This window comes from Coccinella septempunctata, chromosome 5 (genome assembly GCF_907165205.1).
Source record: "Coccinella septempunctata chromosome 5, icCocSept1.1, whole genome shotgun sequence".
NCBI lineage: Eukaryota > Metazoa > Arthropoda > Insecta > Coleoptera > Coccinellidae > Coccinella > Coccinella septempunctata.
The window spans coordinates 25147483-25172060 of record NC_058193.1 but is presented as its reverse complement, the minus strand read 5'-3'; the positions used below and the strand labels follow the sequence as shown (position 1 = coordinate 25172060).

Here is a 24578-nt window from a genome sequence, read left to right as displayed (position 1 = left end):
CGTTGAAGTAGGCCAGAAGTATAATGACAAAAAAAATTTTCGTTGAATTGCCTGAAATAATCCGGCGTGTGAAGAATTTTCCGTATGTTAATGCGAATTTAAAATAAAATTTCTGAATGAATGTCTAACACTATTTTCAAAAGTGCGGATTTGTCAAATTTTGTACGATGGCTAATAATTCTTCATCCCCAAATGAACACTTTGTCTTTCACTCAGGGTCCAAGAGAAATGAGAGTTTCTTCGATTTTTTCGATTTTCTAAAGTCTCGAAGCTTATCAGAGAGAATTTCCAGAGGAAGTTAGATATCATATAATTTTTGTCGTACGTATTTTCAAAGGTTCGTTGTTGAGAAGCGTTCAACTAACCTAGGAAGGTGCGACAGGGCTCTTTGCGTTCCTCAGGGTCTGTAGGTTTTATTCGGCGCCATTATTTGGATCGGAATGAATAGGGACTTTGCCGTTTTATGAAAATAACTATTTGAAACCTCCAACTTCAACCATTTTTATGCTCTTCGAAACGGAATATGGTCAAATATTTTTCAAACTCCAAAAGAAATTTTCTGGAACTGAAATAAATAGTAGTTCAAAGTGATGTTGAAGCGTGAGACATGGTATATATGTGATAGCGAGTGTATAGTCAGAAAAATTACGGTTTATAGGTACGTACTTAATCTGCTCGCTTTCTATGCTGAACTGAATCTGAAATTATGTGAGTTCATAATAATTTACCGTATATTTCCTTTTTTTTATATCCACCATCTGTTTTCCGAGAGTGAAAAGTAGCATATTGGAACGATAAAAATGCGTGAAAGACATAACGTTCGACATATACAGGGAAACACCGAATATTAATGCGAAATATTAACGGAACTAATATTATGTGCCTCTATAAAATGAAATAAAATTTCAAAATTTATTCGCACTGGCCATATTCAATTACATGAAGTCTATATGAATTACATATTTTCAGAATCTCGAAAAAAATATGATTCGCCGTCAAATAATTTATGCGATTTAGGCCCGGTACTTTCACCTTCGAATAAATTTTGAATAAGTATCTATCTAATAATTTTTTATCTGAAGGATACCTTATTTCGGTGCTTTCATATAAAATTATTTGACGAATAACAATTCTATAAAAACAGGGTATACTACTTTTTACTGATTAATGTAAAATAAGACACCGCATTGCAGAAATTGTCATAATTCCAACTAGAAAGCGAATATTTGGTGAAAATCTAAAAACTTCTACCAATAATGACGTAACGACATTAGATCTATGTTAATATTTGAAAAAAAACCTCTTATTCTTAAGTTTCAATGGCAGATTTATTCGATGAATAACACTATCAGAAAGTGAAAAGACTGCATTTTTACTTATCCTAAGAATAAGACTTATCTATCGAATAAATTTAGTTATTCGCAGGTGAAAGTACCGGGCCTTAAGAGCTTGATTTTTCTTATCCCAAATGTAGTGCTTATACATTGTGAAGTAGATTGATTTGAAAAAAAACCTGTCGATAAGGACAGATTTTTTTCTTCTGGATTATCCATGCATTCTCGACCACCTTATTTGATTCCTAATAATAATCAAATAACACTAACAACAATGAATTGAAGGCAACGTTTTGTAAAATCAAAATTATGAAAGAAATAAAGTGCTATTACTGCTATTAATACTATAAAAAACTAGGTAGGTAAATCAATTATTCCAAAAGCAAAGAATGCTAAATAAATCTGATTCACAATAATGTTTTTTTATACAGGCATGAATTATATATCGAAATGTATTAAGTATGGAGGTGAATAACGTAGAATACTCAGTTCAGCATATTCTGTTTTAGTGTACACTGGTCTCTATTATTTTTGTTCATTGTCATTATCTCGAAAAATACGAACAATTCTAGTACAGGTACTTCGATTTCAAATGATTTTGGGAATTGGGTAGGCACCTACATGTGTGTTTTTGATAAAAAATATCACATATTTACATGGAATTTCAATTGTAAATTCTTGCTGGAAAAGATGGAAAATATTATAACAAAACATTTTCCTTACTCATCTTTCCTAGTATGGTTCTTAGTTCATTTGAGCTTATAAATAAAGAATTATACCACCAAGTATTATACCAAAAACTACGTCTAAATACAAAATACCGAACTTTTAATTAAGCACAGATACCATTCAATATTTCAATGGAGAATTGAAGTGATTTAAATTTCTTGCTCAGTATACCAGTATACGAGTTGTGTAATCTTCAACATTTGTCAAGATAGGAAGGAGCAAAACAGGAAAGAATTTGATTATCCCATATCTATACAGAGATTCACCGTTTTCCGAAATTACATTTTATACATTCGAAGTTACAAATTTGGGTCATATGAAATCATGATGGACCCAGGTATAATTCAACTCAAAAATCAACCGGTTCAGCTACCGTTAATATGTATCGGGCAATAATTAGGAAGTATCAAACAAGAAATCCGTAATGAACAGATTCGTATAGTTACGAGTTTCGCTTCTAACTGCACGTTGGAGTCTCCGCTGGACCAGCACTCCCAACTTTGTAGCATCATGAATATTCAACCAGTTACGAAATTAACAGAATACTGTTCTGAATTATCATTATCAGACTGTCACAGAAATCGTTCTATTGACTAACAAGTTGTTTATTACGGTTCAGAAATGGTGGGAAACTGAAATTATGATCAACTTACTTCGAATCCATTTTCCGAGCACGATTATTTGAGTTTTCTATTGTCCAGCAAAAATTACTGGAAACTGAGAGTACAATGAACATTTTCGCACGATAATGTTATGCAAAACCAAATTTTGTCACTCTTAGAATTGCATCGGTATGTAAATATGTAATGAGCAAACTTATCGCTCTGAGAATGAGGTTATGCTCGAACAACGTGGAGATAATGTTTTTCTTTCATTCTATTTCGTTAATTGTGAAAAAAAAAACTGTCTGAAATCGTAGGTGCATAAGGTATAAAACGGAATATGAATAGGATGATAAGAATAACTTCCTTAAATTTTGCAATTTTTCACACCAAAATCCTCAAGCCTCAATGATATCTTTATGATGTTCTCACATCGTTTTTTTCTGTCTTTAGCAAGAAAATTATTATTAATCACAAGAATATACTGAGGTATTGTGAAGGCACATTCATTAGAATTCGTTGAATGTTTCGAACATAATAGTTTTTTCATTAGGTTCTAATAATGTGTAGAATTTATGATAGCTCATGAGAAATTATGTTCTATTTAGATTTTTCTGCAATTAGATGCACAAAATCTCGAGAAGCTGCTGAGTTCGATGGTATTTATCCTGAATTCACGAAACACTTTGGAGGAAAAGCTGCTTCTTCTTTGATATTGTCGTTTTATAATGATATTTTAGATTGTAAAAGCTTGTATTACTCTCTTTCTAAAGAATATGAATGAATATTTAGATTTCATGATTGAGGAAGTATCTTTGGATTACAGATTGATCCATTTGCAACAGATTTACGCAAAAGCCCAATAAAAAATCCATGCGGATGGAAATATTCCTTTTTTTAAGGATAATCCTGTCGAATTTGAGTATACTGAGAAGAAATAAGTTCCTGGGTCTCACTTTCATCTTTTTTAATTGGATCTTTCATTCATTCATTCATCATCTTTGCTGTTTCCCGTTACCGAGAACAAATCTACAAAAAGACTCAAAAACTATCAGTGCCATCACACTTATAATTTCGAAGGGCTAATTGCGACTGTGTGATGTGTGCCCTTCTGCTTATAATCGTGGACCAAATACCTCCACTGTGATCTGTCTAACGCTAGTTGTTCCCAGTCATGATTGGCATTGACTGATTTTAGGGATTGATGCAGTATATCCTTAAACCTCTTATACTGTCTTCCTGGTTTCCGAGCTCCCTCTGTGAATTCGCCGTACAGAACTATTTTGGGGAGTCTTGTGTCTTGCATCCTCAGAATGTGGCCGCTCCATCTGAGTCGGGCCCGCGTTACTTGAGTCTCAATTGTTATACAACTCGTGCGCTGCAAGACTTCTGCATTTGAAACTTTGTGGAACCATCTGATGTGTATCATTTGTCTTAGATGATATTGTTGCATCTTTACGGAAGTGAAAGCTGGACGCCCTACAGGCGACATAGTAAACAGTTTGATCTTTCAGGGAACGTATTAGGAATAACCCAAACATCATTATCAAATACTTCTATTGGTCTGAAAACTTTTCAATTTTGGGTAGAATCCTCGGAAGAGCTCTGTATGGAATTTCACTTGAAGAAGCCATACGAAGAGATAATTGTTGTATAAGAATAAATTCTTTGAAGTGTCTGGGTTTGCCACATTCGAGTCATCATGAATATCAACCAACATAATTGAGCAAAAAAATATATTCCTCTCTCCGAGTGGCACTAAGATTTCCAATCACTTCGTCTAAGGTTAATCAAGAGAACCATCATTCATCATGCCGTCAGACTGACCAACACACCTTTCTTCGAAAGCCCCTTCAAGTTGACATCTCACCTCTCGTATCTCTTTGCCTTAGCGAAATTTCCTTTGATGAAGGAGTTCGACTTGTATTCTTCGTTAATTTGATATTTATCGCCTCAGTTCGAGCCATTTAAGGTACGAAGGAACAATGCAGTCGATATAAAATGAATAATTAATGTGAGAGTTACAGTAACAGATGAGTATTAAGATAAAGATAATAATTCATTTAAATATGGATAATAGGTTGGGATAAATGACGACGAGACTTGTCGGCAGTATTTACCGTGTTTACATGCAATTATGTGTTACGCTCATCGAGCAAGACGAGAGAAAACTTATTGGAATACGGAAAAAATTGCATTGCTACTTCCTCGATGAAATATTGCTGACTAAAGGAAATCACAAATGTTTTCGTTTGAAATATTTTATCGAGCTGTTCAGAACCATTCGCTATTTTATGACTGGATAATAGAAACTTTTTTATGAAGAATGCATCCTCAACGGCACAACAAACTGTTGAATAATTATCACATCGCATTTATATCAGTATAAACAATGGTCATTGCTCACTTTAAGTGATAGTCCACACAAAAATACGTTGTGTTGTAGTAGAATATGCAGGGTGAGTTCTTGACTCGTACAAAAATTTCAACAGTGGATTCTTGAGGTCGAAGGAGACACTTTTTTCCTATACCATTTTTTCGGATTCGGTCCGGATAAAAAGATATAGCCCTTTTAAATTTTTATAATGAGCAACAAAAACAACAAAATTATCTTCAGAATAACTAGCTAAATCTGTGACAATACACATCTGTGGATCTTTTAAACAGAGTTGTATTCAGTCAAAGTACCCATTGTTTCAAATTTCACAGATACTTTTCAATTTTTGAAGATCAAATTACTCGAAAACGGCGCATTATACGAGGAAATATGAAGAATACTTTTATTTTACAAGTTCAATTATTCATTAGTTAGCGTCCAACTTTGTTTCAAGAGTTGGGTTCTTTGAATTTTTGGTATTTGAGGTAATGAGGTAATGAGGAAACTGGAAGACGTGGATGATATCTTGTGTTCGAAAAAGATAAATCAAATAAACGAAAAACTATATTCCGAAATTCATTTTATTAGATTAAACCATTTGTGAGATAGAAGTAAAAATTTCTTTATGGTTTTTCAACAGCCTGTAAATGAAAAAAATTTTCCATTTGAGCTCAAGACTCTACTGTTGAAATATTTGTACGAATCAAAGACTCACCCTGTATATCGATTGAAATTTCATCTGGAAGGAGTCTGAATCTTCCGAAATTCTTTAGAGTTTTCACTCCAGTCTCTGAAACAAAATCAAGAATCTACGCAGGAGCAAATCGATTATTTGTATGTTGTTTCAGAGACTGGGAGTGAAAACAAGAAAGAATTTTCGAAGAAGTGAAATAGACGTTCATAAAAATGTGATTGAATTTAGAGTGAATGCACTTATAGATGCAGTAGCTTTCTCAATGCTGCACTCTTGTTTCCCTGTACCATTGTAGTAGTTCCAGTGCTTTTGAATAATATATTTTACACATTCTTTGTTTATTTTAGCCTGATGGCATTAAATATAGTCAAAAGGTCAATCTGAGATGAAAATTTCCTGAAATTTTTTAGGGTTTTTACTCCCAATCTCTAGAACAAAATCAATATAGACTCCGAAACGTTACAATATATAATTATAATTAATTTATTTTTTTCAGTTCATTGTCAGGCAACTGTTTTTTCTACTTGATTTGTTCCTGACAAATTAGTGCAAGAATTTACGCAGGAGCAAATCGTTTATTTCAATTTTTTAATTGATTTTGTTCCAGAGATTGGTAGTGAAAACCCTAAAAAGATTCAGGAAATGCAGAATCCTTCCAGAATGAATTTCAATCGATATATGAGATGAAAATGTTTTATTTTTCTTCTATAGGAAAAACAAATATTGTTCACCTAGATCCACACTAGGGAAAAGTTTTTCTTCGGACCATAAATTCATAGAAAAATTTGGAAATTAATGCATAAGCTCTTAAAACAAACTCACGATTGAAACATTATAAAAAAAATAATTATGACTCGCACACAATATAATTTGACGCATTAACATTGTCGGCATCGATGATTTATCATAACGAAATTAAGCCCCAGGCTTCCTATCCATACTTTGATTATGTTACCGTCATACTAATGATAATAATGATTAAGATCGGCGGTTTTATTGAGTCAAGGACTCGCAAATTGTGAATGTAAATTCTCATTTATCCTGCAGTCCATAAGTCTCTTTCTTTCAATTGAACGGATGTAATTACAACACCTGTCTCAGTTTACGCGGGGGCATATTGGAATTTGAGTACGTTTTCGCTGAGCTTTCATAATCATAATTGCTTTTTATGGTTTCAGAAACTTGAATAAATCATAAAACACTGCTCCGCAAATGGAGTGATTTCCAACATTAACTGAGATGAAATGATGTTTCAAGTAAAAGCTATTTTATTGCTTCCTCAAATCGACAACGTAAAGTGTGACTTGTTTGAAAACATTATGGAAAAATTATATTAATAAGTCCGTGAGCATAGGCATAACTATAGAATGTTATCACCATTGTTACACCAATTTCATCTCGAATGGTATTAGCAATGCTATAAAATCTATTCAAAGCATACAAATTGGAGTGAAATGTTTGTGTTACGTAATACATAATCTGGCATGAACTCACTCTTTTTTACGTCGATTGTAGTTATTTACGGAATTTCATTCCGGTTTGGAATCACTGAATATTTTCAATATTTCATGAAGATTTATGTGTTAATTTATCTGAGGCCAAGATCTAATCCGATATGGGTTATAGATGGGAATTTAAAAGGGAATAATTAGTATTTATTATGCCTATAGGGATGATGCACAGGGTGATACTTGTATACATATTTTAACAGAAGATTCCTGAGGTCAAACGAAATCTTTTTTTTTCTTTATGTTATTACCATTTTTCTTCAATTCGGCTTTTGATCTACTGTTAAAATATATGTACAAGTCAAAGACAAACCGAGGTGACACCATTTAAGAATTTTCTTCTACAGTTAGATTTGATTTTTATTCTTTAACGACTCATTTATGAGCTTACAGCTAGTACAATGGTCAACACCATGTTGAAGGAAATGCTGAAGGTTAGGTAAGATTAACCAGTTTTCAACCTATTTGATTAGAAGTACCTATACAGGGTGTTTCTCAATTGATGCGAAAGATTTCAAAGAACGATTCTTTAGCAAAAATTAAGAATGGTCTTTCATGAAACTTTTTATTCAACACCTTTTTCCCTCCAAGTTCCAGCCCTTTAATTAGGTAAAAAAAAATGTTTTTATTTTACATCCTCTTTGGAAATCAGAAAGAAAGCAGGACAATAAAACTATTTGTCATATGATTTCATTTGAAAGCAGTTTACATGATTTTTTTTAAACTACCAACTTTATGATGAAAATTCAAGACATAAACGAGTAGCACATTGAGTCTTTTTTGAATCAATTTTTTAAATAGGAAAATATAGGCGCATTAAAAAGTTCTGATGTAACATAGTATAGGGGTTGTTTTTTCCAGCCCTTGGGATTACATTTTAGTATAACAAAAACACTTCAAAACTTCAATTTTAGTAGTACAGTTATTTTCTAAATTTCATTCTTCAAAATTCAAAAGTGGATATATTGAATATAATTTGCCTTATTTTGAGGGGCTGTAACTTGGAGGAAAAAGAGTATTGAACAAAAAGTTATAAGAAAGATTCCTTAATTGTTGCTAAAGAATCAAACATTGAAATCTTTGGCATCAATTCAGAAACACCCTGTATAATAATGAAGTAATGGCATGAAGGCAGTCAATGCTGATGATTTCCGATTTTAAAAGTGTTATTTCAAATAACATGCATTCATTATATCAGTAAATGATTTGAAACTAGGAATGTTTTGATATATTTCAAAAATAATCTTTTAACAATGGTGAATAAAGTACAGTATTCTACACGCATATTATGGCTTTTATTCACTTGAATGTTACCAAACTCGACTTCCATCCGTTTGAAAAACGTGATCTATCATAGTTGAATAATATTCCTATGTTTTGGAGATATTTGGTTCGTAAATTCTGAATGTTTCCCGAAAACTTCAGGGTATAAACAGGAAATGAATGGAACCTTGTTTCAAGAGAAGGATCAGACCTACTAGGATATATGACTGTCGATTTTTTCTGTCCGCAACAATGCAATCATAAATCTTTCAATAAATAATTATTACCTCAAAGAAAATGAAATCGCGGGCGATGTAATGTCCGCATTTGCATATTATAATAATAAATTAACCGTGTACATAACCGAACAATTCGCGGGACTTTATGGTTTCGCTCTTATCCTTCATGCAACGATAGAATAATAGGGTCTCGCAATATGAATGGGTAGACGAGATTGAAAGTGAACATTGAATGTTTTTGAATATGTCGAACGATTTGTTGTAGAGGGAACACCCTGAAATGTAACATTTCGAAGTAAGCTGTATGACTCATTGTCTATATCAACGACAATGTGATTGATTTTGAAAAAATTCTAGAATCAGGGATTGGTTCCCATCCTGTAAAAGTTGCACATAGGTCTTTTGGATAGAAATGATTTTTATAAAATCAGGGTGAAAAATCTTTTGGCGCATGAGAAATTGAAATGAAAATCAACTTCTTGGGAGGTCGAGTGAAGGTGATAAGTGGGTATAAAATTATATACGGAATAATATATAATACAATACGGAAAAACTGTCTGGAACTGGATGTTGACAGATTCTGTAAATTGAGTTCTAGTAATGTATTCATAGTTTCCATATACTGTATAAATTTTATGAGCTTACAATTTTATCTACTTACTCTGACCTTTATATAATGCGAATTTGAATATTCTAGGAAGACTGCTACCATTTACCTGAAAAAAATATCAATTAGTCGTTGAACAAACAGAAAAATTGGACATTTAAATAATTCTTATAGAAACACTATGGGCATTAATTAGACTTGATTTTATACTAATCAATTCAGATATAGTTGAGAATTAATTACGATATGTTGGTCTATATAAAAATATGTCCACATTTCAAAACTACATTCAATATCACAATGTCAGCCGCTTTATGGTTGTAGTCCATAATGGGCTACTTTCGTCGCATTCTGATTGGATGCTCTGTAAATTTTTTAAATGTGAATGTATCATTACAACGTTTTGCATTCGGTGCATATAAATTCGGTTTTTTCCTCAGACACATTGCGGTTTTTTTTAAACCTTCGTAAAAATTGATAATTTTGTCAGCTTAATTTGTGAAATTCTAATGACTCATGAATCAATTACTCAATAATGATCGCTGAAAATTAACAAAGTCGATTATCAGTTCAATCTGTGGAAAAGTAAAAAAAATCAAATAAATAGTTTTTTCAAGTATTTGAGGATTTTCATCAAGTATCGGTCACATCAATTCAATATTTGTTAAATTATTTTCTGGTTAATTTCCGTTTTGTTAGAATACTCTTCGCTTACTTATTCCTTTCATGTCAACAATATGAAAAATGTATTTTTATTTTTAAATATCGAAGGTATATCCTGAATTGGTTTTGTGATGAAAATGCTCAAGAAATAGCATAGAAATTTATGTCCTTGGTGTTAATTTTTGAAAAACCGAAGAACACCAAAATAAAATGGAAATAACTTCTGAAATCTTCATGATTCCCAATCCTAATATAATATAGGCTTTCGTATGATTTTGAGGGTTGAAAATTGAGCATTAATCTATCTGCAACAATAACGAAGAAACACCCTAGCCTACAGTGGCGTATAGATTTATACACGATGTAACTATATCGTGTTCAATGAAGATGTCTCAAAAATGTAGGAGCTGATTCCTTGTCCGAAAATATCAATACAGAAGAGATTACAACACATATTTCGTGAAGAAACATGGGGTCAAATCCCCATTCAATATCAAAAATGGAAACTTTTCCCCGTTTTCGTGAATACAATTGACATTTTGAGGTTTTCCGACTAGAAATAGTCTCCTGCATTTCTGCTGCATCTTCAATGAATACGTTTTTCGGAATCCTGGCACAAAGTTAACTTGAAAGTTTTGTTATTCGAAAAACGACTTGGAGATCAAACAAAATACAAAATTATGAACCGATAATAATTTGGTTGTTTCCTTTGTACAATATTTAATCAATTTCTCTTGTTCCCTGCCTTTGAAATCAGGCAAATGTGAACTGTCCCTGTGTAATAACCATTCCATTCAACCTTCGATAGGCGAGGTTGAAATTCTCACATTCGCTGAACCCATACGAGCGAGAAATTCTATCTCACCGTTTCATACAACTCAAATCAAGTGAATCATATCTCAATTACCATTATGTAACCCGACCTGCGAGTGAATTGTTTCAGAGTAAGAACCTAGCGACTGTAAAGAAAATTTATCTTGTGGTCTTTCTGTCCACTTGTGCTGTTTTGTAAGAACTTGAAAGTTGAATGTCTCATTTTCATCCATTTCGTGCAGGGTTACACTTTAAATGTGTGTTATTTTCGAGTGGTGACGTTATGGAATAGCAAACAATGAGGTGGTTGGAAACATGTAGCAGTTAATGTTAGTGTGTGGTAATGCTTCAGCATAAAAAACGCAAAGCTTTGTACCGCAATATCATTCTCGAATGAACAGATTGAGGTATCATTTTGAACTTGGTACCAAAAATGTATTTTAATGATATATCGCACGATCCAATTCCAATTTCAAGGGCTTTGGTTGCGAAGAAGTTCCAGTGATTATATTATAAGTATACCTCATTGAAAAGTTTTCTCTTTCTTTGCGACTTTTTTCATCTATGTGAGTGAAATGATCAGCATTCATTCCCTGGATTTATCTTTGTGGAACAAAACTTCTCCATCGTACTGAGTTCATGATAACGGTTCCAATTTTTAAATATATCGATAAGGTCTATTTTTCTGTATAGAACCAATGGACCACTATGATCGTACATCTGTTATAAGATCCAATAGCAATATTTAACTCATTTGAAGTTCACATTCAGGTTAAGATGATGATAAAGTGATTATGAAAAGTAGTAGTGATGATGCTACCATCTAAGATGCTCAATCATGGAGTACAAGACTTGAAATATATTAACAACGAGGAGGAAGCTGCCTCTAACCTCCCTAATTCTTTGTTGCGATATTTTTCCACTTGGGACGAAGCCCAGAATCTGTTTTGCTGATTTGCTCCTTTTCAATTAGGAAAGGGCAACAAATTGCACCTTATTTGGGCTTCAAGGGCAAAAAGCCATCGTATGTTGTGTCCCACGAATATATGAGCAAAGTGCAGCTTGACTCTGAACCTGTTACCGGTGGAGAAACTGTAACAGCAAATGAAAAAGATTCTTTAGTAAGGAAGTAACCATCCAGGGCTACATCACATTTGAAGTACCATTCCTAGACCGTCCACCAAATGTAGGTTCATAATTAGGGTTGGAATTTTCTAGGACTAACTGTAATCACTAGACAAAGTAAGCTAGAAGCACACCTTCACAAACTTCATGAATCCCTATGCAGAATTCGCCAAGAAGAAGGTGAGAATATTCTCTATATTGAGCACCACCATCAGCAACACCTCTTCCACTGCTTCAGGGCAGACAGGGTTAGACTTGATTTGTTCACTTAAACCTGCCACCTCAATAGAAAAAGACTCAAAGAACTTGTTTGTTTCATACAGTTTTAAGCATCTTTTCGAATGAAAATTCTGATTATTATATCAAGCAATGGCACAAGTATTTCGAAAGCAACAAGGATGATTTATTGGGCTTATACTGTGGCTCTGATGTGTCCAGCTATTGGGAACAAATTGATCGAAATTGGAAGTGCATAATTTCAGAGAAATTAGATCATCAGTCAATTAGCTCCCATGAATACCCCAGAGAGCCACCTGATCTAGTTGACATCGTTCTAAGAACTATGTTGATGATGTAAAAGAACTTCATTCAATTAGGTACATTACTCTTCCGTACGATTACCCACTCCATTACTGGTAGACCTGCAAGTATTCTCAAGAACGTGCTAACGATTGATACCGCATTTCAGGATGTCTTCTCGTATGGATTCCAGGGGATTTCTACACACTTTTGGACTACTTGAATTAACTGCCACATACCTTTCGAAAAGAACCTGTTTGCATAGAAATATAGCATCATCTTTATTTCGTAGATTATTCAACTTTCTCCGGTTTATGTTGCCATTTTGAAGCATCTGCGATGCCTCGGACATATCTTCGAATGACCGCACTTTCACCTCAGTTTTTACGCTTTTGTTGATAAAAATCGTCCCTGTTTATTAATGCTCGATGGAGTTGGTTATTCATAAGGATGAAGGTGAACACTTCAATGCTTTGTGGTTTGGAGGAAGTTATAATTCAATAGCAATTGCTTAATCCTTGCCCATTCATTCAAATCTTAGGACAGAATACCAATCTCGGAATAATTAGCATGAAGGTGTATTTGGTTCACTGTTCTACACTTTTTCCTTGATCCTTTTGACACTGGTGATTTGTTTTATTGAGATACGCAGCGTAGAGAGGGAATTGAATGGAATATTTTGCTACCAACCATTGGAAACATCCGGTTCAGATGTTCATTGGTGAAAATCAACTGGACGATTATTGTAGGATCTGTTATAATTTGCCCCTTCAGGTTGGTACTCTTATATCTTGCTCACATTCTAAATTCCAATCTTTGAATGTTGCGCCGTATATCTACAATTTCAAAATCGAATGTATTTTGATTGCCAGATTGCTATCAGCCTATTTTCAGTGATTGTAATTTGTTTTGCTTCATTACAAACGTTTTTAGAATTAAACGAAAGAGAATTAAATTTATCATGGCATGCTGAGGAAATTATTCCTTCAGCATGCCAAAAGAATATGGGAAAGAAATGTATTTATTTTCTAATCTACAGGCTGTAACCAAATCAATGCAAAGAAATGTGGTCAAAGATTCTCGAGACAAAATTAGTAAGCTAGCCAAGAGACACCCTCTTTCATAATTACATGATGATGAGTGAAATGGAAGTTCAATGGTAAGTGAATTCTGACAGTGCTTTATTTCTTGGCGATGGATCCTTTTGAGATACTTTTTACTGGACCACAATGTCAGCCACCTACGATTAACAAATATAATTCCATACGAATCTCAAAATTTTTGGATTCTTTTTAAAAATCTGTAATACACGTGAACATTTCAAGAGATAAGGAAGTTTTTCAACTGAACTGGGTTTCTCACGGTTTAACAATTTTCAAGGAACTCAACTACGCGGTTAATATTTAGTGGTTTCAAAGAAATTGTGGCCCAGTAAAAATTTTCTTAACTGAATCCAACATCAAAATAGATAGCACTATGAGATTTCGCATATCATACAACGCTTCTGATCCAAATTCTGTAATTTTCCCATCACCGGATTCTGAAATAAAAATAAAAGACTATTTTTAATAGGAAAACCTTAGGGGGCTGTGACTCCGAAAGAGGGGGCATGGCACAAATCAAAAATAGGGGCCTCCTTATACTGTCCCGAAAATCTGTGACCAAGTTTTGTTGCATTACTTTCGGGACACCCCATGCTATATTTGAAGAGAACGTGATATCATTTATAGATGTGAAAGAACGAAAGAAGCTTGTGAAGGCTATTAATTCTCGTATAAAAAGTCACCGGATATAAACTGCAGTCTGAAACGAGTAATTTTGAAACTTCCCATAATCAAGCATGAAAAAGTCCGAGGAATTCGAATTGAATACTTCCAGTCCAATCAACTGCACACACCGCAAGCTATTAATGCAACAATTTCCTTATTTGCTTACTGGATATTAATTATAAATATTCACCGCTTAGTTTTTCGCTTCGACAACGTTCAAAATCGACCCAGTTTTTTTGTAACTAATATCACAATGACTTGCAATGCTTGTGCATTTCTCAATACCTGTTTCTATCCCTTACTCACTGTGTAAAAGTTTCAGCAGGAAGCAGAGAAAAGTATTTGAACATAAAAGTTGGTTTATTGCTCATAAATTGTTGTATTTACTATGAATTGAAACTAACTCATATTTTTATCGCTTTTATAGCGGGGTTTGATTTATGCTCATTTGTTTGGGTAGATACATGCATAATTGCTATTGCTCGTAACTGTTCAGAATATGCAAAGGTGCTTATTATTGTTCAAAATGAAAACCAATGTATATGTGGAGGTTATAAATGATTTTGTTACATCCGTGATTCAAAATACTTCAGTTTAAGGATCTTTCGAAGTTGAGAAGGTTGTCAAACCCTTGTTACTGTGCCTGAAATATTGGATATAACAGCTAACGTATTACTTTCATAATAAGTGGAGCAATCGACGGTTTCATAATCAATAGAAATGTGGGTGTGATAGTACTTTCCACATTATCAATTCCTTGACGTTATCTCGTACTAATCTAAGGTTATACAGGGTATATTTTCAGGAATAAGTTCATACAACGACTCAACGAGGATGCGGTAGAGCAAGATTCTGCAAAAATATTCGCATTTACGTGATACAGAGTGTTTGGGGTCTCTCAGCAAAATTTTGTTCAGTATGATGAGTTGTGTATGAGCTTTAAAATGGGTTTGTTTGCCAATGTTTCTCATTGCTGAGTTCAAATATGTTGTTAAATACAGGAAAATTAGAATGACGAAAAACTTGCATAGTGTGCTATTTTTTCGTTGTGGCCAAACTGTCTTTTATTCAGGTATGTCGTATAGAGATGTAACCGAAGCAGAATTTGTAGCACATATTATGTTAGTTTATATTGTATTTATATGCCTCATTTATCAGTACCTATCGCTCACATTTATTTTCAATCATTTGCACACCAAGTTTTTGCAAGAAGAAATAGGTGGCTATACTAACACCCACCGCCTCACCCCTAGAAATGTAGAAATAACCCACTGGATGAACGATCTAGATTTATTACTAGAAGAGTCTTTCAGAATAGGTATCACAATTAGATCTACGATGATTTTTCTGGTACACGTGTCTAAAGTTGATTTTCGGGAAAATTCCCAAAAAGATAGGATCAGTTGAAAATTTGTCAAGATCGAATGGCTGCACCAGGGTCTATGAAATTTCGATATATATGGATACAACTAGAAAAGTTGCTCTTCCAGAATATCTATCACATTCAGATCAATGATGATTTTTTCGGGAGATACTCTTGACGAAAAATTTCCAAAAAGATGGGGTAATTTAGCATCCGTCAAGGCCTAGACTGAACGGTTACATCAAGCCCGATGAAATTTCGGGATTCATCACTAGAAGAGTTACTCTTTCAGAATGAGTACAAAATTTAGATCTACGATAATTTTTCTGGGAGATAAACGAAAGTTGACCTTCCACAAATTCACAAAAAGACCTAAGAGTTGCACTGCGTTCTATAAAATTTCAAGATGTACTATTAAAAGAGATACTGTTTCAGCATATGTATCACATTCAGATCTACGATAATTTTTCTGGCAGATACGCGTGTCTAAAGTTGATTTTAGAAAAAATTCCAAAAAGATGGGGTCAGTTAAAAATTCGTCAAATCCGAAGGGTTTCACCCAGGTCGATGAATTTTCGATGTTTATTACTAGAAGAATTGCTCTTTCGAAATATTTATCACATTATGATCTAAGATGATTTTTCTGGGAGATACACTATCGAAAGTTGATTTTGGAGAAATTCCCAAAAAGATGGGTTCAGTTAGAAATTCGACCGAGCGGTTACATCGAGTTCGATGAAATTTCGAGATCTATTACCTACTAAAAGATTTGCTCTATGATATCTTGAGAGAAAGATTTTTCGAATATCGAAAAATGATAATATTTCCCCCTACACATAAGTATGTAGTAGGTATAGGTACCTATTTTATTTATGGCCATCCCCCAAAATCACTCCTGAAACTGCCAATGGCTACTCATATCTCACACTTTATATATGAAAAAAGAGTTGATAAAATGGTTATATTCGCAAAACAGAAAAATTTTCGTGACTTATAACTTATAAGCTTTCCAATATATATGCTTTCGCGAAACATCTCGATGGATCTCATAAAACCGTATTGAAATGAGAACAAGTCCCATGATTCCGATCTCAAAATGCCCATGACGCATAAAAACAGTTAGCCATCCCATTTGGTATAAACGTAAAAATCCACCAACAATAAAACTCATGAATAAATCGAAATCAACAGCGGAAGCAGAATTCCGGTTGGAGAGGAAGACACCGACTTTTTTGGTCAATATTTTCGGACGTATCCAATACGCTCGTTGTGATTCCTATGCAAATTACCTAGTCCTGAAAACGAGGTGAAACAGGCTAATAGAAGAGGCGAGTTTGTGGACCGTTAGGATTGTATAAGAGCTAACCCCGTTTAATAAATCTCGTCTAGCTTATACACGGAGTCGATTCAGATCTCTCACCAACAGCTTATCCTTCGTTCGTACTTCGCATGTACTGGTTCACTGTGAACCATAACCGTATTATGTCGTATTGAAAGTGAATTTGTGTAGACGAGGCCGTAGATAAGATCTATCAGTGGCTTTGAGGTACGCGGAGTAATGTCTTCCTATCTGACCGGCTTAACTGATTGTTAGCTCTGTAAATGAGGTCTATCGATTTATCGATCTGGAACGGTGTCTCAGAGGATTGCGAGAATTTGCATGTCGTACAGGTGTAATTTTCGTTGCCAAATCTATTACTAATTGAAATTTATCGTTGTACTACCAGAAAAATGCTATACAATGAGGAAACTGTAAAGCAGTGATCTGCTGCAATGTTAAAAATAATTATCAATGGTATCTCTCAGAAAAACTGAAAAGTTTCCAAAAAGCTATAATTTGACTAAAAGAAAACTACAGAATTTTAATTCAGATTACTTTTTACCGTAACTGTTAGTTGCAAAGAACTAGGTAGTGAACTATTGTAAACTAGGTAGATAAAATCACATCTCAATAAAATAGATAGTGGTGGATTATTTGAACTGTCGGCATTACTGATTTCTCGGAAACTGAACACAAATGGAACTAAGTAGATATTCCATGAGAGCGGGAAGCCAATAAATTTTTTTTTTCATGATTTTCTTCTTTAATGGCAAAAGGCTGAAGAAGCCACCCCTAATATTTGTTTCACAAGAAACTCTTTTCCTAATTCTATTATACCATTGGAGAGCTTGTTTCATTCAGAACAAATAAAGTCTCTTGTAATTAATCTCTAAAAGCAACAGTTCTGAAAAAAAAGGATTTATCAACAGATACGTAGCGTGAGTCGTATCGACTGGAAATATCTTCGAACAAAGTTACCTAGTAGAGAGATATCATGCTAATATTATAGAGGAAAACCACCAAATTTGTTGCCTACTTGCTCTCATTTCATTTTTGTCAGTTCTCTGGTCAGTAACAAAAATAAAAATTGCTTTTCAGGTGGCATTCTTATAGAAAGCTGCATTTGCGCACACTATTTTTCGACAAGATAATTACCCCTTAAATATCTGAAAATACAGGGTATCTGTAAAAAAATGCGAAGTACTTAGGGAGATGATTCCTCGATGAAAATAAGCAGGTGTAGTTCCTATAAATTTCTTTCGAAATCGACCTCCCTTCCAAGATAGAGTCTTTGGAAAGCTATGAGGAGTTGACAGTTTTTAATTTTTTTTTACGGGTTCTAAATGAAACCGAGTCATAAAACTATACATACTAGAGATTGAAAATAACAACGTACCTATGATTTTCCTTCAAAATTGTTTTCGTGGCATAGATTTTCGAAAAATAAAATTAGTACTTAATGGTTCATATTATATATAGTTTTATGACTTCGTGTTTTTAAGAATCCGTAAAAAAAAATAAAAACTGTCAACTCGTCATCGCCTTCCAATGGCGAAATATCTTGGAAGGGAGGTTGATATCGAAAAACAAATATTTCATCCAGGAATCATCTTCCTAAGTCCTTCGCACTTGTTTCCAGACTCCCTGTATATCTCCATTTGTGAACTAATCAAAGCGAAACATTTTTTTGACAAAAAATTTCTTGTGAAACTAAATACATACATTCAGTCAAAGACAATTTTCGTTCTCATTAGTGCTGAGTAATTATGTTTTACCTATCTCTGATAATTTTTCAAAAATGTGTAAATTTTAATTGTGCCGCTAAATGCAACTGCGCAATTATTGTCTTTATCAATTCGAATGCGCACTCCACTTCAAGTAATTCTGGGAAAAATGCACAACTTTCAGCTGAATTAACAAATTTTTCCACAATTGGAAATAATTATTTTTCACTTTTCAACCAATGGATAACATTGCGACAACCATTTGTAATCAAGTGATGCCCTTGAATATGGATCATTTCCAACTATAAAACTGTAAATTCGGTGTCCAAATGACAGTTCGTAGTAACATAAAAAAATTATATTTCGATAATTTTGATAGATAATTTACAACATTCATTTTAGAATAGTGTTTCTTGTCATAAAAAATTTTTCCTCTGTACTGATTAAACAGATCTTGCCTGTAGTCGAAAATTAATTTATTATGGGAGTTCGATTGAAAATTATGCTTTGATAATCTACATCTGTAGAACTCTTATTAGTTTTTTACTTTTTATTCCCTTGAGTGAAATCAATCGGTTGAATTATTTCCCATGTCTGTTTTTAACAATAAATATGAAAAAAAAACGATTTACGAATTTTGAAATTAATGTTTGGGAACTGTTAATTTTTTTTTTGAAGCCATAAAATATTATTCATAATAATATTGCTCATTCGGTATTAAACGAAATACGAAATACTCTCCCTCCAATAAACCAATAGGAGTTTAAGCTATTGTCAATGTTAAGTCTGTGGTATTTATCTAGTAATTGATACTTCTCCAGGAAAACAATTAAGTAATCTTTTATATGAGTTGACAATTTAATTTCAGAGGAGGATGAATCCAGACCATTTAGTAACCAAAAAATAACAATTAATTCATCGGTATTTAAATATGTTTCACCCTTCGGACGACACATATTTGTCAAAAAATAACTGATAATGAAAAAAAAGTCCATCATATTAATGCAGCGGACGGTAACAATTCTCAATCATTGTTTATTACCTGCATCTTTGTCGATTTCATGGGAAATACATTTGCCAAACTTAAACTGATAATAACAAAGAGTCCTTCTTCTTAACCAACATACTGATTTAGATATTAATTTATAATTTTATTTTTGGTGCTTTGAAAGGACTGATTTTAATTTTTTAGAAATGATCATCTGTTCGAGATATTTTGGTTAACGTAATAGTTGAATTAAAAACAACCTATTGAACTCTCGATTCAAATAATAAATCAGTTCTTTTATTTTACTTTTTTATTTTTACTTTATCTTGAAATAATATTTATGTTATCTACTGAGAATTCATATTTTCGAATATTGAGCACCATTTTTTCTTAATCAATTGAATTGAAATGTATTGGAATGAACTGAATTTTTAGTTGCATACACTTACCAGGACAACTCAGAGAATTTGCATCAATATCAGTGTAAGTGTATGAGGTTATGATAAAATATGGATTAATTTATATTTTTTATTGCTTTTTTCTGGAATAATTGTTGACGGAATTTAGGATTCGTTGAATTCTCAAGTGACAATTGGTATATTATTTAGTATTTCTCCACTTGAAATTGTCATTTTTAGTATTTTTAGAAAAATGCTCATTATTTTCCACATGACTTTCAATAAGTTTTTGGTGATTGGCGATTATCCTTTGTGTTATTATGGGGGGATTCCTTAATTTTTCACTTTTTATCAGGGAAACAATATTTTATGCTGCTCGTAGATACAGGAAAAGCTACTGTTTAATTGACGAAGGGTACGTTTATTTCTGTGTTGTCATAGTATTTTAAATGGTCAAGATCCATCCACTGTCGCACACTGCATTTATCGCGGATGCACATAAACACAATTGGCACACTAATGTACTACAAATCCTGTTAGATGCGCACGAGGAATTGATTTAATCCGGTCATAAAACACATTGACCGCACTTCGACTCACCTTTTCTCTGTGCTCCTGGCTGGCCCACTCTCACAGCTAGGCCTTCTGGGATGACGAACAGTGCGGCAAACGCGTATAGGCAGTACCGTAACACTGCCTCCTTCATGGTGCTTCCTTGCAACGACTAAAACTCAAGACACTGACAGTTCTTCACCGTTGCTTATGTTGCCTACTACTACTAGCTCTTCTCATTCAGCCACGATCTTTCGCGCTGCCCTATTTTTATCGCGCTTACCACAATAGGCTCCGTTCACCAGACTTTATAAAACCTCTGGCTTCTCCACTACCGAGATTGACCGCCCCTGATGGGGGGAGTTGGGGCTACCTTGTTTAGACTGTACTAGACGACATCAAGGTCGTGGGCAATTGGAGCGTTCGCGTCGACGACGATGGTCAAGGAAAAACGTAAGAATTCGGCCTATACCGACGTAAAAATGAACGTGGTTATTACGAGGCGCATTCGTTAGTTTATTATCGCAAGGTTGAGTTATGTATCACCATCCTGGCTAAAAATCGCTTTTCGATTTGGTTCGCGCCAATCAATTCTAGATGATCCTCGAATTGGGCTAAAGCAAATGGTCCTTTAGACGTTTATATGTTTTTGGACATCATCGAATTTAGTGTATCATTACTCTCAGTTATTGGCTCATTAAAGCACCATCATAATGGGAGTGACTTTCAGTTGAATGTCTTGAATTTTTGGTATGTTGCATAATTAGGGCTTTTTGGCTAAAGTGTCCAAGAATACGAAACAATTGGAGTCTTCTGCTCAAAATAGAAGGTGAATCGGAAATGTCCTGCAATATTTATGGGGATGATGGAACACCAAAAGAATAAGTGCTTCTTGTCTAATGAACTTACCCCCAAAACAGTAATAGGTTTTTCTTACATAACTTCTGAAATATATACCAGAATATATTCAAATGATGGTTATTAATTGAAGATACCAAGAACCATTATTTTCTCATACTTCTTTGAATTAAAATGTCTCTTTTGACATATTTGTTGAAGTGTTTTTAGGTGATTCGTATCAAAATGTTTTTACTGCTTTCCCTCGAAAAAATATTCTCTGATGTATCATCTTAAAATCGAGTGTTACCGAGTAACTTGCTTTTAAACATAATTATATGTGTTTGTCTTTGAAGAGTATAATAAACGTAGCAAAATAAACCAATATTTTCTATTAGTGCTTCTGAAATCTACTCGGAAGGATAGAAAACCCCCAAATATGTAGTGTTTGTCAAATAGATTATGGTCGGAATCATTTACTGAGGTTGTTACAACACTCAGACAAGGACAATTGAAAATAGGTATCCCAAACCAATCAATCTTATGCAATTTTTTGAATATACTGACTCGAAGTGCAGAAGTAATAAGAAAAGAAAAATAAAAATTTTGTAGGTGTTGTAAGAGTCCCAACACCTATGCTATTATTGGTGACAATATTTCACCATGTCTCCTATATGAAATTAATATGAGATTTTTTCAACATCGAAGAATGTTTGACATAAATAGATAACGATATATTTCTTCTAATTCGCAACTTAGGGTTGAAGTAGCCCTATTTTCTAATTTTCCTGTATAGTAAAATAAAGTCAATTGTTCTTCAATCGAGATTGAGGAGTTCTATTCAGTGAAAATTAAATCTTCAATTCTCATCAGGAAACTAACAAAGCTTGTTGTAAAATCAACCGTAATGGATTTTTCTTTGTTCTAGCTAAAGCATCATAAACACAGTACGATATTTGAAGTTTAGTACTCGTAGAATAAATGGTCCTTTTGTCGATTCTAACAGTTTTTAAAGATTCAGTATACTTCCACTTTTGTAAGTAATTACCCAAGTGGATGGCAATTATTAGCGGAATATGTTATTTTCGGTTGAATCATCGGATCCATCAACATACTTCCTGAGTTTTTCCTTCAACCATCAGTCATCACAATCTCAGGAAATTCTAAACTATAGCTTTATAATTGTGATAACAAAATGGCGAAGGAGCCGTTTCTGTCCGAAATCTCAGCATTTTGATATTGTGAAATTGTTTTTTTTTCGATGAGAGATGGACATATCATACGAGTAGTTAATGAAGTTGAAAACAATGCGTTGGTATCAAATGTGTAGCATTAAATTATTTTACTTCTAGGATATTCCTATAGTAGAAAATAGTAGGCACACCTAATAGTTTCAATGCCTGGGTCCTATAAATGCAAATTCCAGAGACAAAAATCTCTTTCTCTCTCTTTTCCTGGTAACACGTCAAGTAAGAGTTCTTGAACTTCTAGATGGTTGTTGTAGTAACATTTTCAGACAAGAAATATGTATTATTGAACCCTATACTTGTATTTATAAATGTTTTATTTACTTCAGGATCCCAATGTTGCTGCAGTTTATGAATTTTTTCTTAGTACTGTTTATCGACGTTTTTAGTGAAACAGGTATTGTTAAGTATAAAGAAAGTGGTCGACCAAAGAAGAGAACCTCAGAAATAATCAACAATATTGAAAACGTAATGACAGAAGCTTCAAAAACCTCTGATCAGTTTTTATCTCGAATGACTGATGTCTCTGTTGGCACATGCCGAACGATTTTGAAGGGAGACATCAATTTGTTTCCATATACATTGACTTGGTATCCGAAACTTCGAAATGTTGATTATTCCCGTAGGCTTCTACCAGTGGTTTCTTAACCATTTCGTTGACGACCTGAACCAAGTGTTTTTCTGATAGGTTTACTTTCCTTGATATCTCAACTCTCACATTATGTGAAGCAGCCAAAAACCAGAAACATTCTTCATATTGTGACACCTTCATATAAAAATTATATGAGAAATGCTTCATCAAAGAGTAAAACATTTAGAGTAGCTATTTTAATTTATTAGGGAGAACTCTGAAACTCGAAACTCACTCTAATGAAATGTAATTTCAGTCTAGTTATGCATTTCCATCAAGTAGTGTCCACATTAATTTAATAATTACAGAGAATTAAAAATATTGAGATTCTCACGGCGATTTATTCCTCTAACTTGCTTGAAGTACAACATCTTTGATTATAATTGAGACTTAGGAAAACATAATACCTTTTCATTCAAGATTGAAGATTTTATGAAATCTCCAATTTCTTCATGTCTTCCACAATTTCAAGCCTTGAGCTTTTCCTTGTTTTTATCATATACAATATCGCATCTTGTCAACTGTAAAACATATAATTCATAAAAAATTTATGAATACGGGGACTGCTCAGCAGAAATATTAGGAGTCATCGAAAATCCCGTACATTCTCATTCTTGGAAATTCAAATGACAATCATGTCATCAAAGTTTCGATAAATTATTCTCACCTCATTATTATAATGATGCTATGGTTAAATTTTCGAAGAGGCTTACAATTGATCTTTGTCCGTATGATTTTACCACCACAAGTTTTCTGGTTTCCGAAAAAACAGACCATCTTGATATTTCCAGGCTGTGATGCATATGAAGAAAACTTTCACCTATTGGAAATTCAACACGAGAAGGAAAATCCTTCTAATCTATTAGTAGTCCAGAATATCGCATGATGTCAACATGATCGTAAAACGTACCACAGTTGTCGTTGATAGTGAAAAACAATCGACGCCTAACATTCAAATGCGAAGAAATCAACGGTTCTACTTAAAATTTAGAACGCAGTGAAAACATGGGATATTGTTGGAAAAATGCGCTTTTTGAAAGTGCACGTATGGTGTAAAACAATGATGTGAATGGAATATCAATTCATCGTCATAAATTCTTGATGTGTGTTGCAGCAGTATTCGCAGACTATTTGAATTCCGATATTCGTCACGGAGATTCAAACGGGTCGTTTACATACATAAGCAAGAAAAAAATTTTTTGTCGCGTAACAACGATATTTTATTAGATCTTCTCAATGCATTGAAACCTCTAGATCAAATTCATGGATCAGGCA

General features: G+C 33.6%; 1 protein-coding gene across 1 annotated transcript in view; it reads right to left on the bottom strand.

Annotated features, from left to right (window-relative positions):
- The window catches only part of LOC123313239 (laccase), a 43156-nt gene extending 22246 nt beyond the window's left edge, over positions 1-20910 (bottom strand). Inside the window, exon 1 of the mRNA XM_044898015.1 lies at positions 20637-20910. Coding sequence (XP_044753950.1) covers positions 20637-20742 — 106 coding nt within the window. The 5' untranslated portion in view covers positions 20743-20910. The remainder of the gene's footprint in view (positions 1-20636) is intronic.
- Between the last annotated feature and the right edge of the window lie 3668 nt (positions 20911-24578).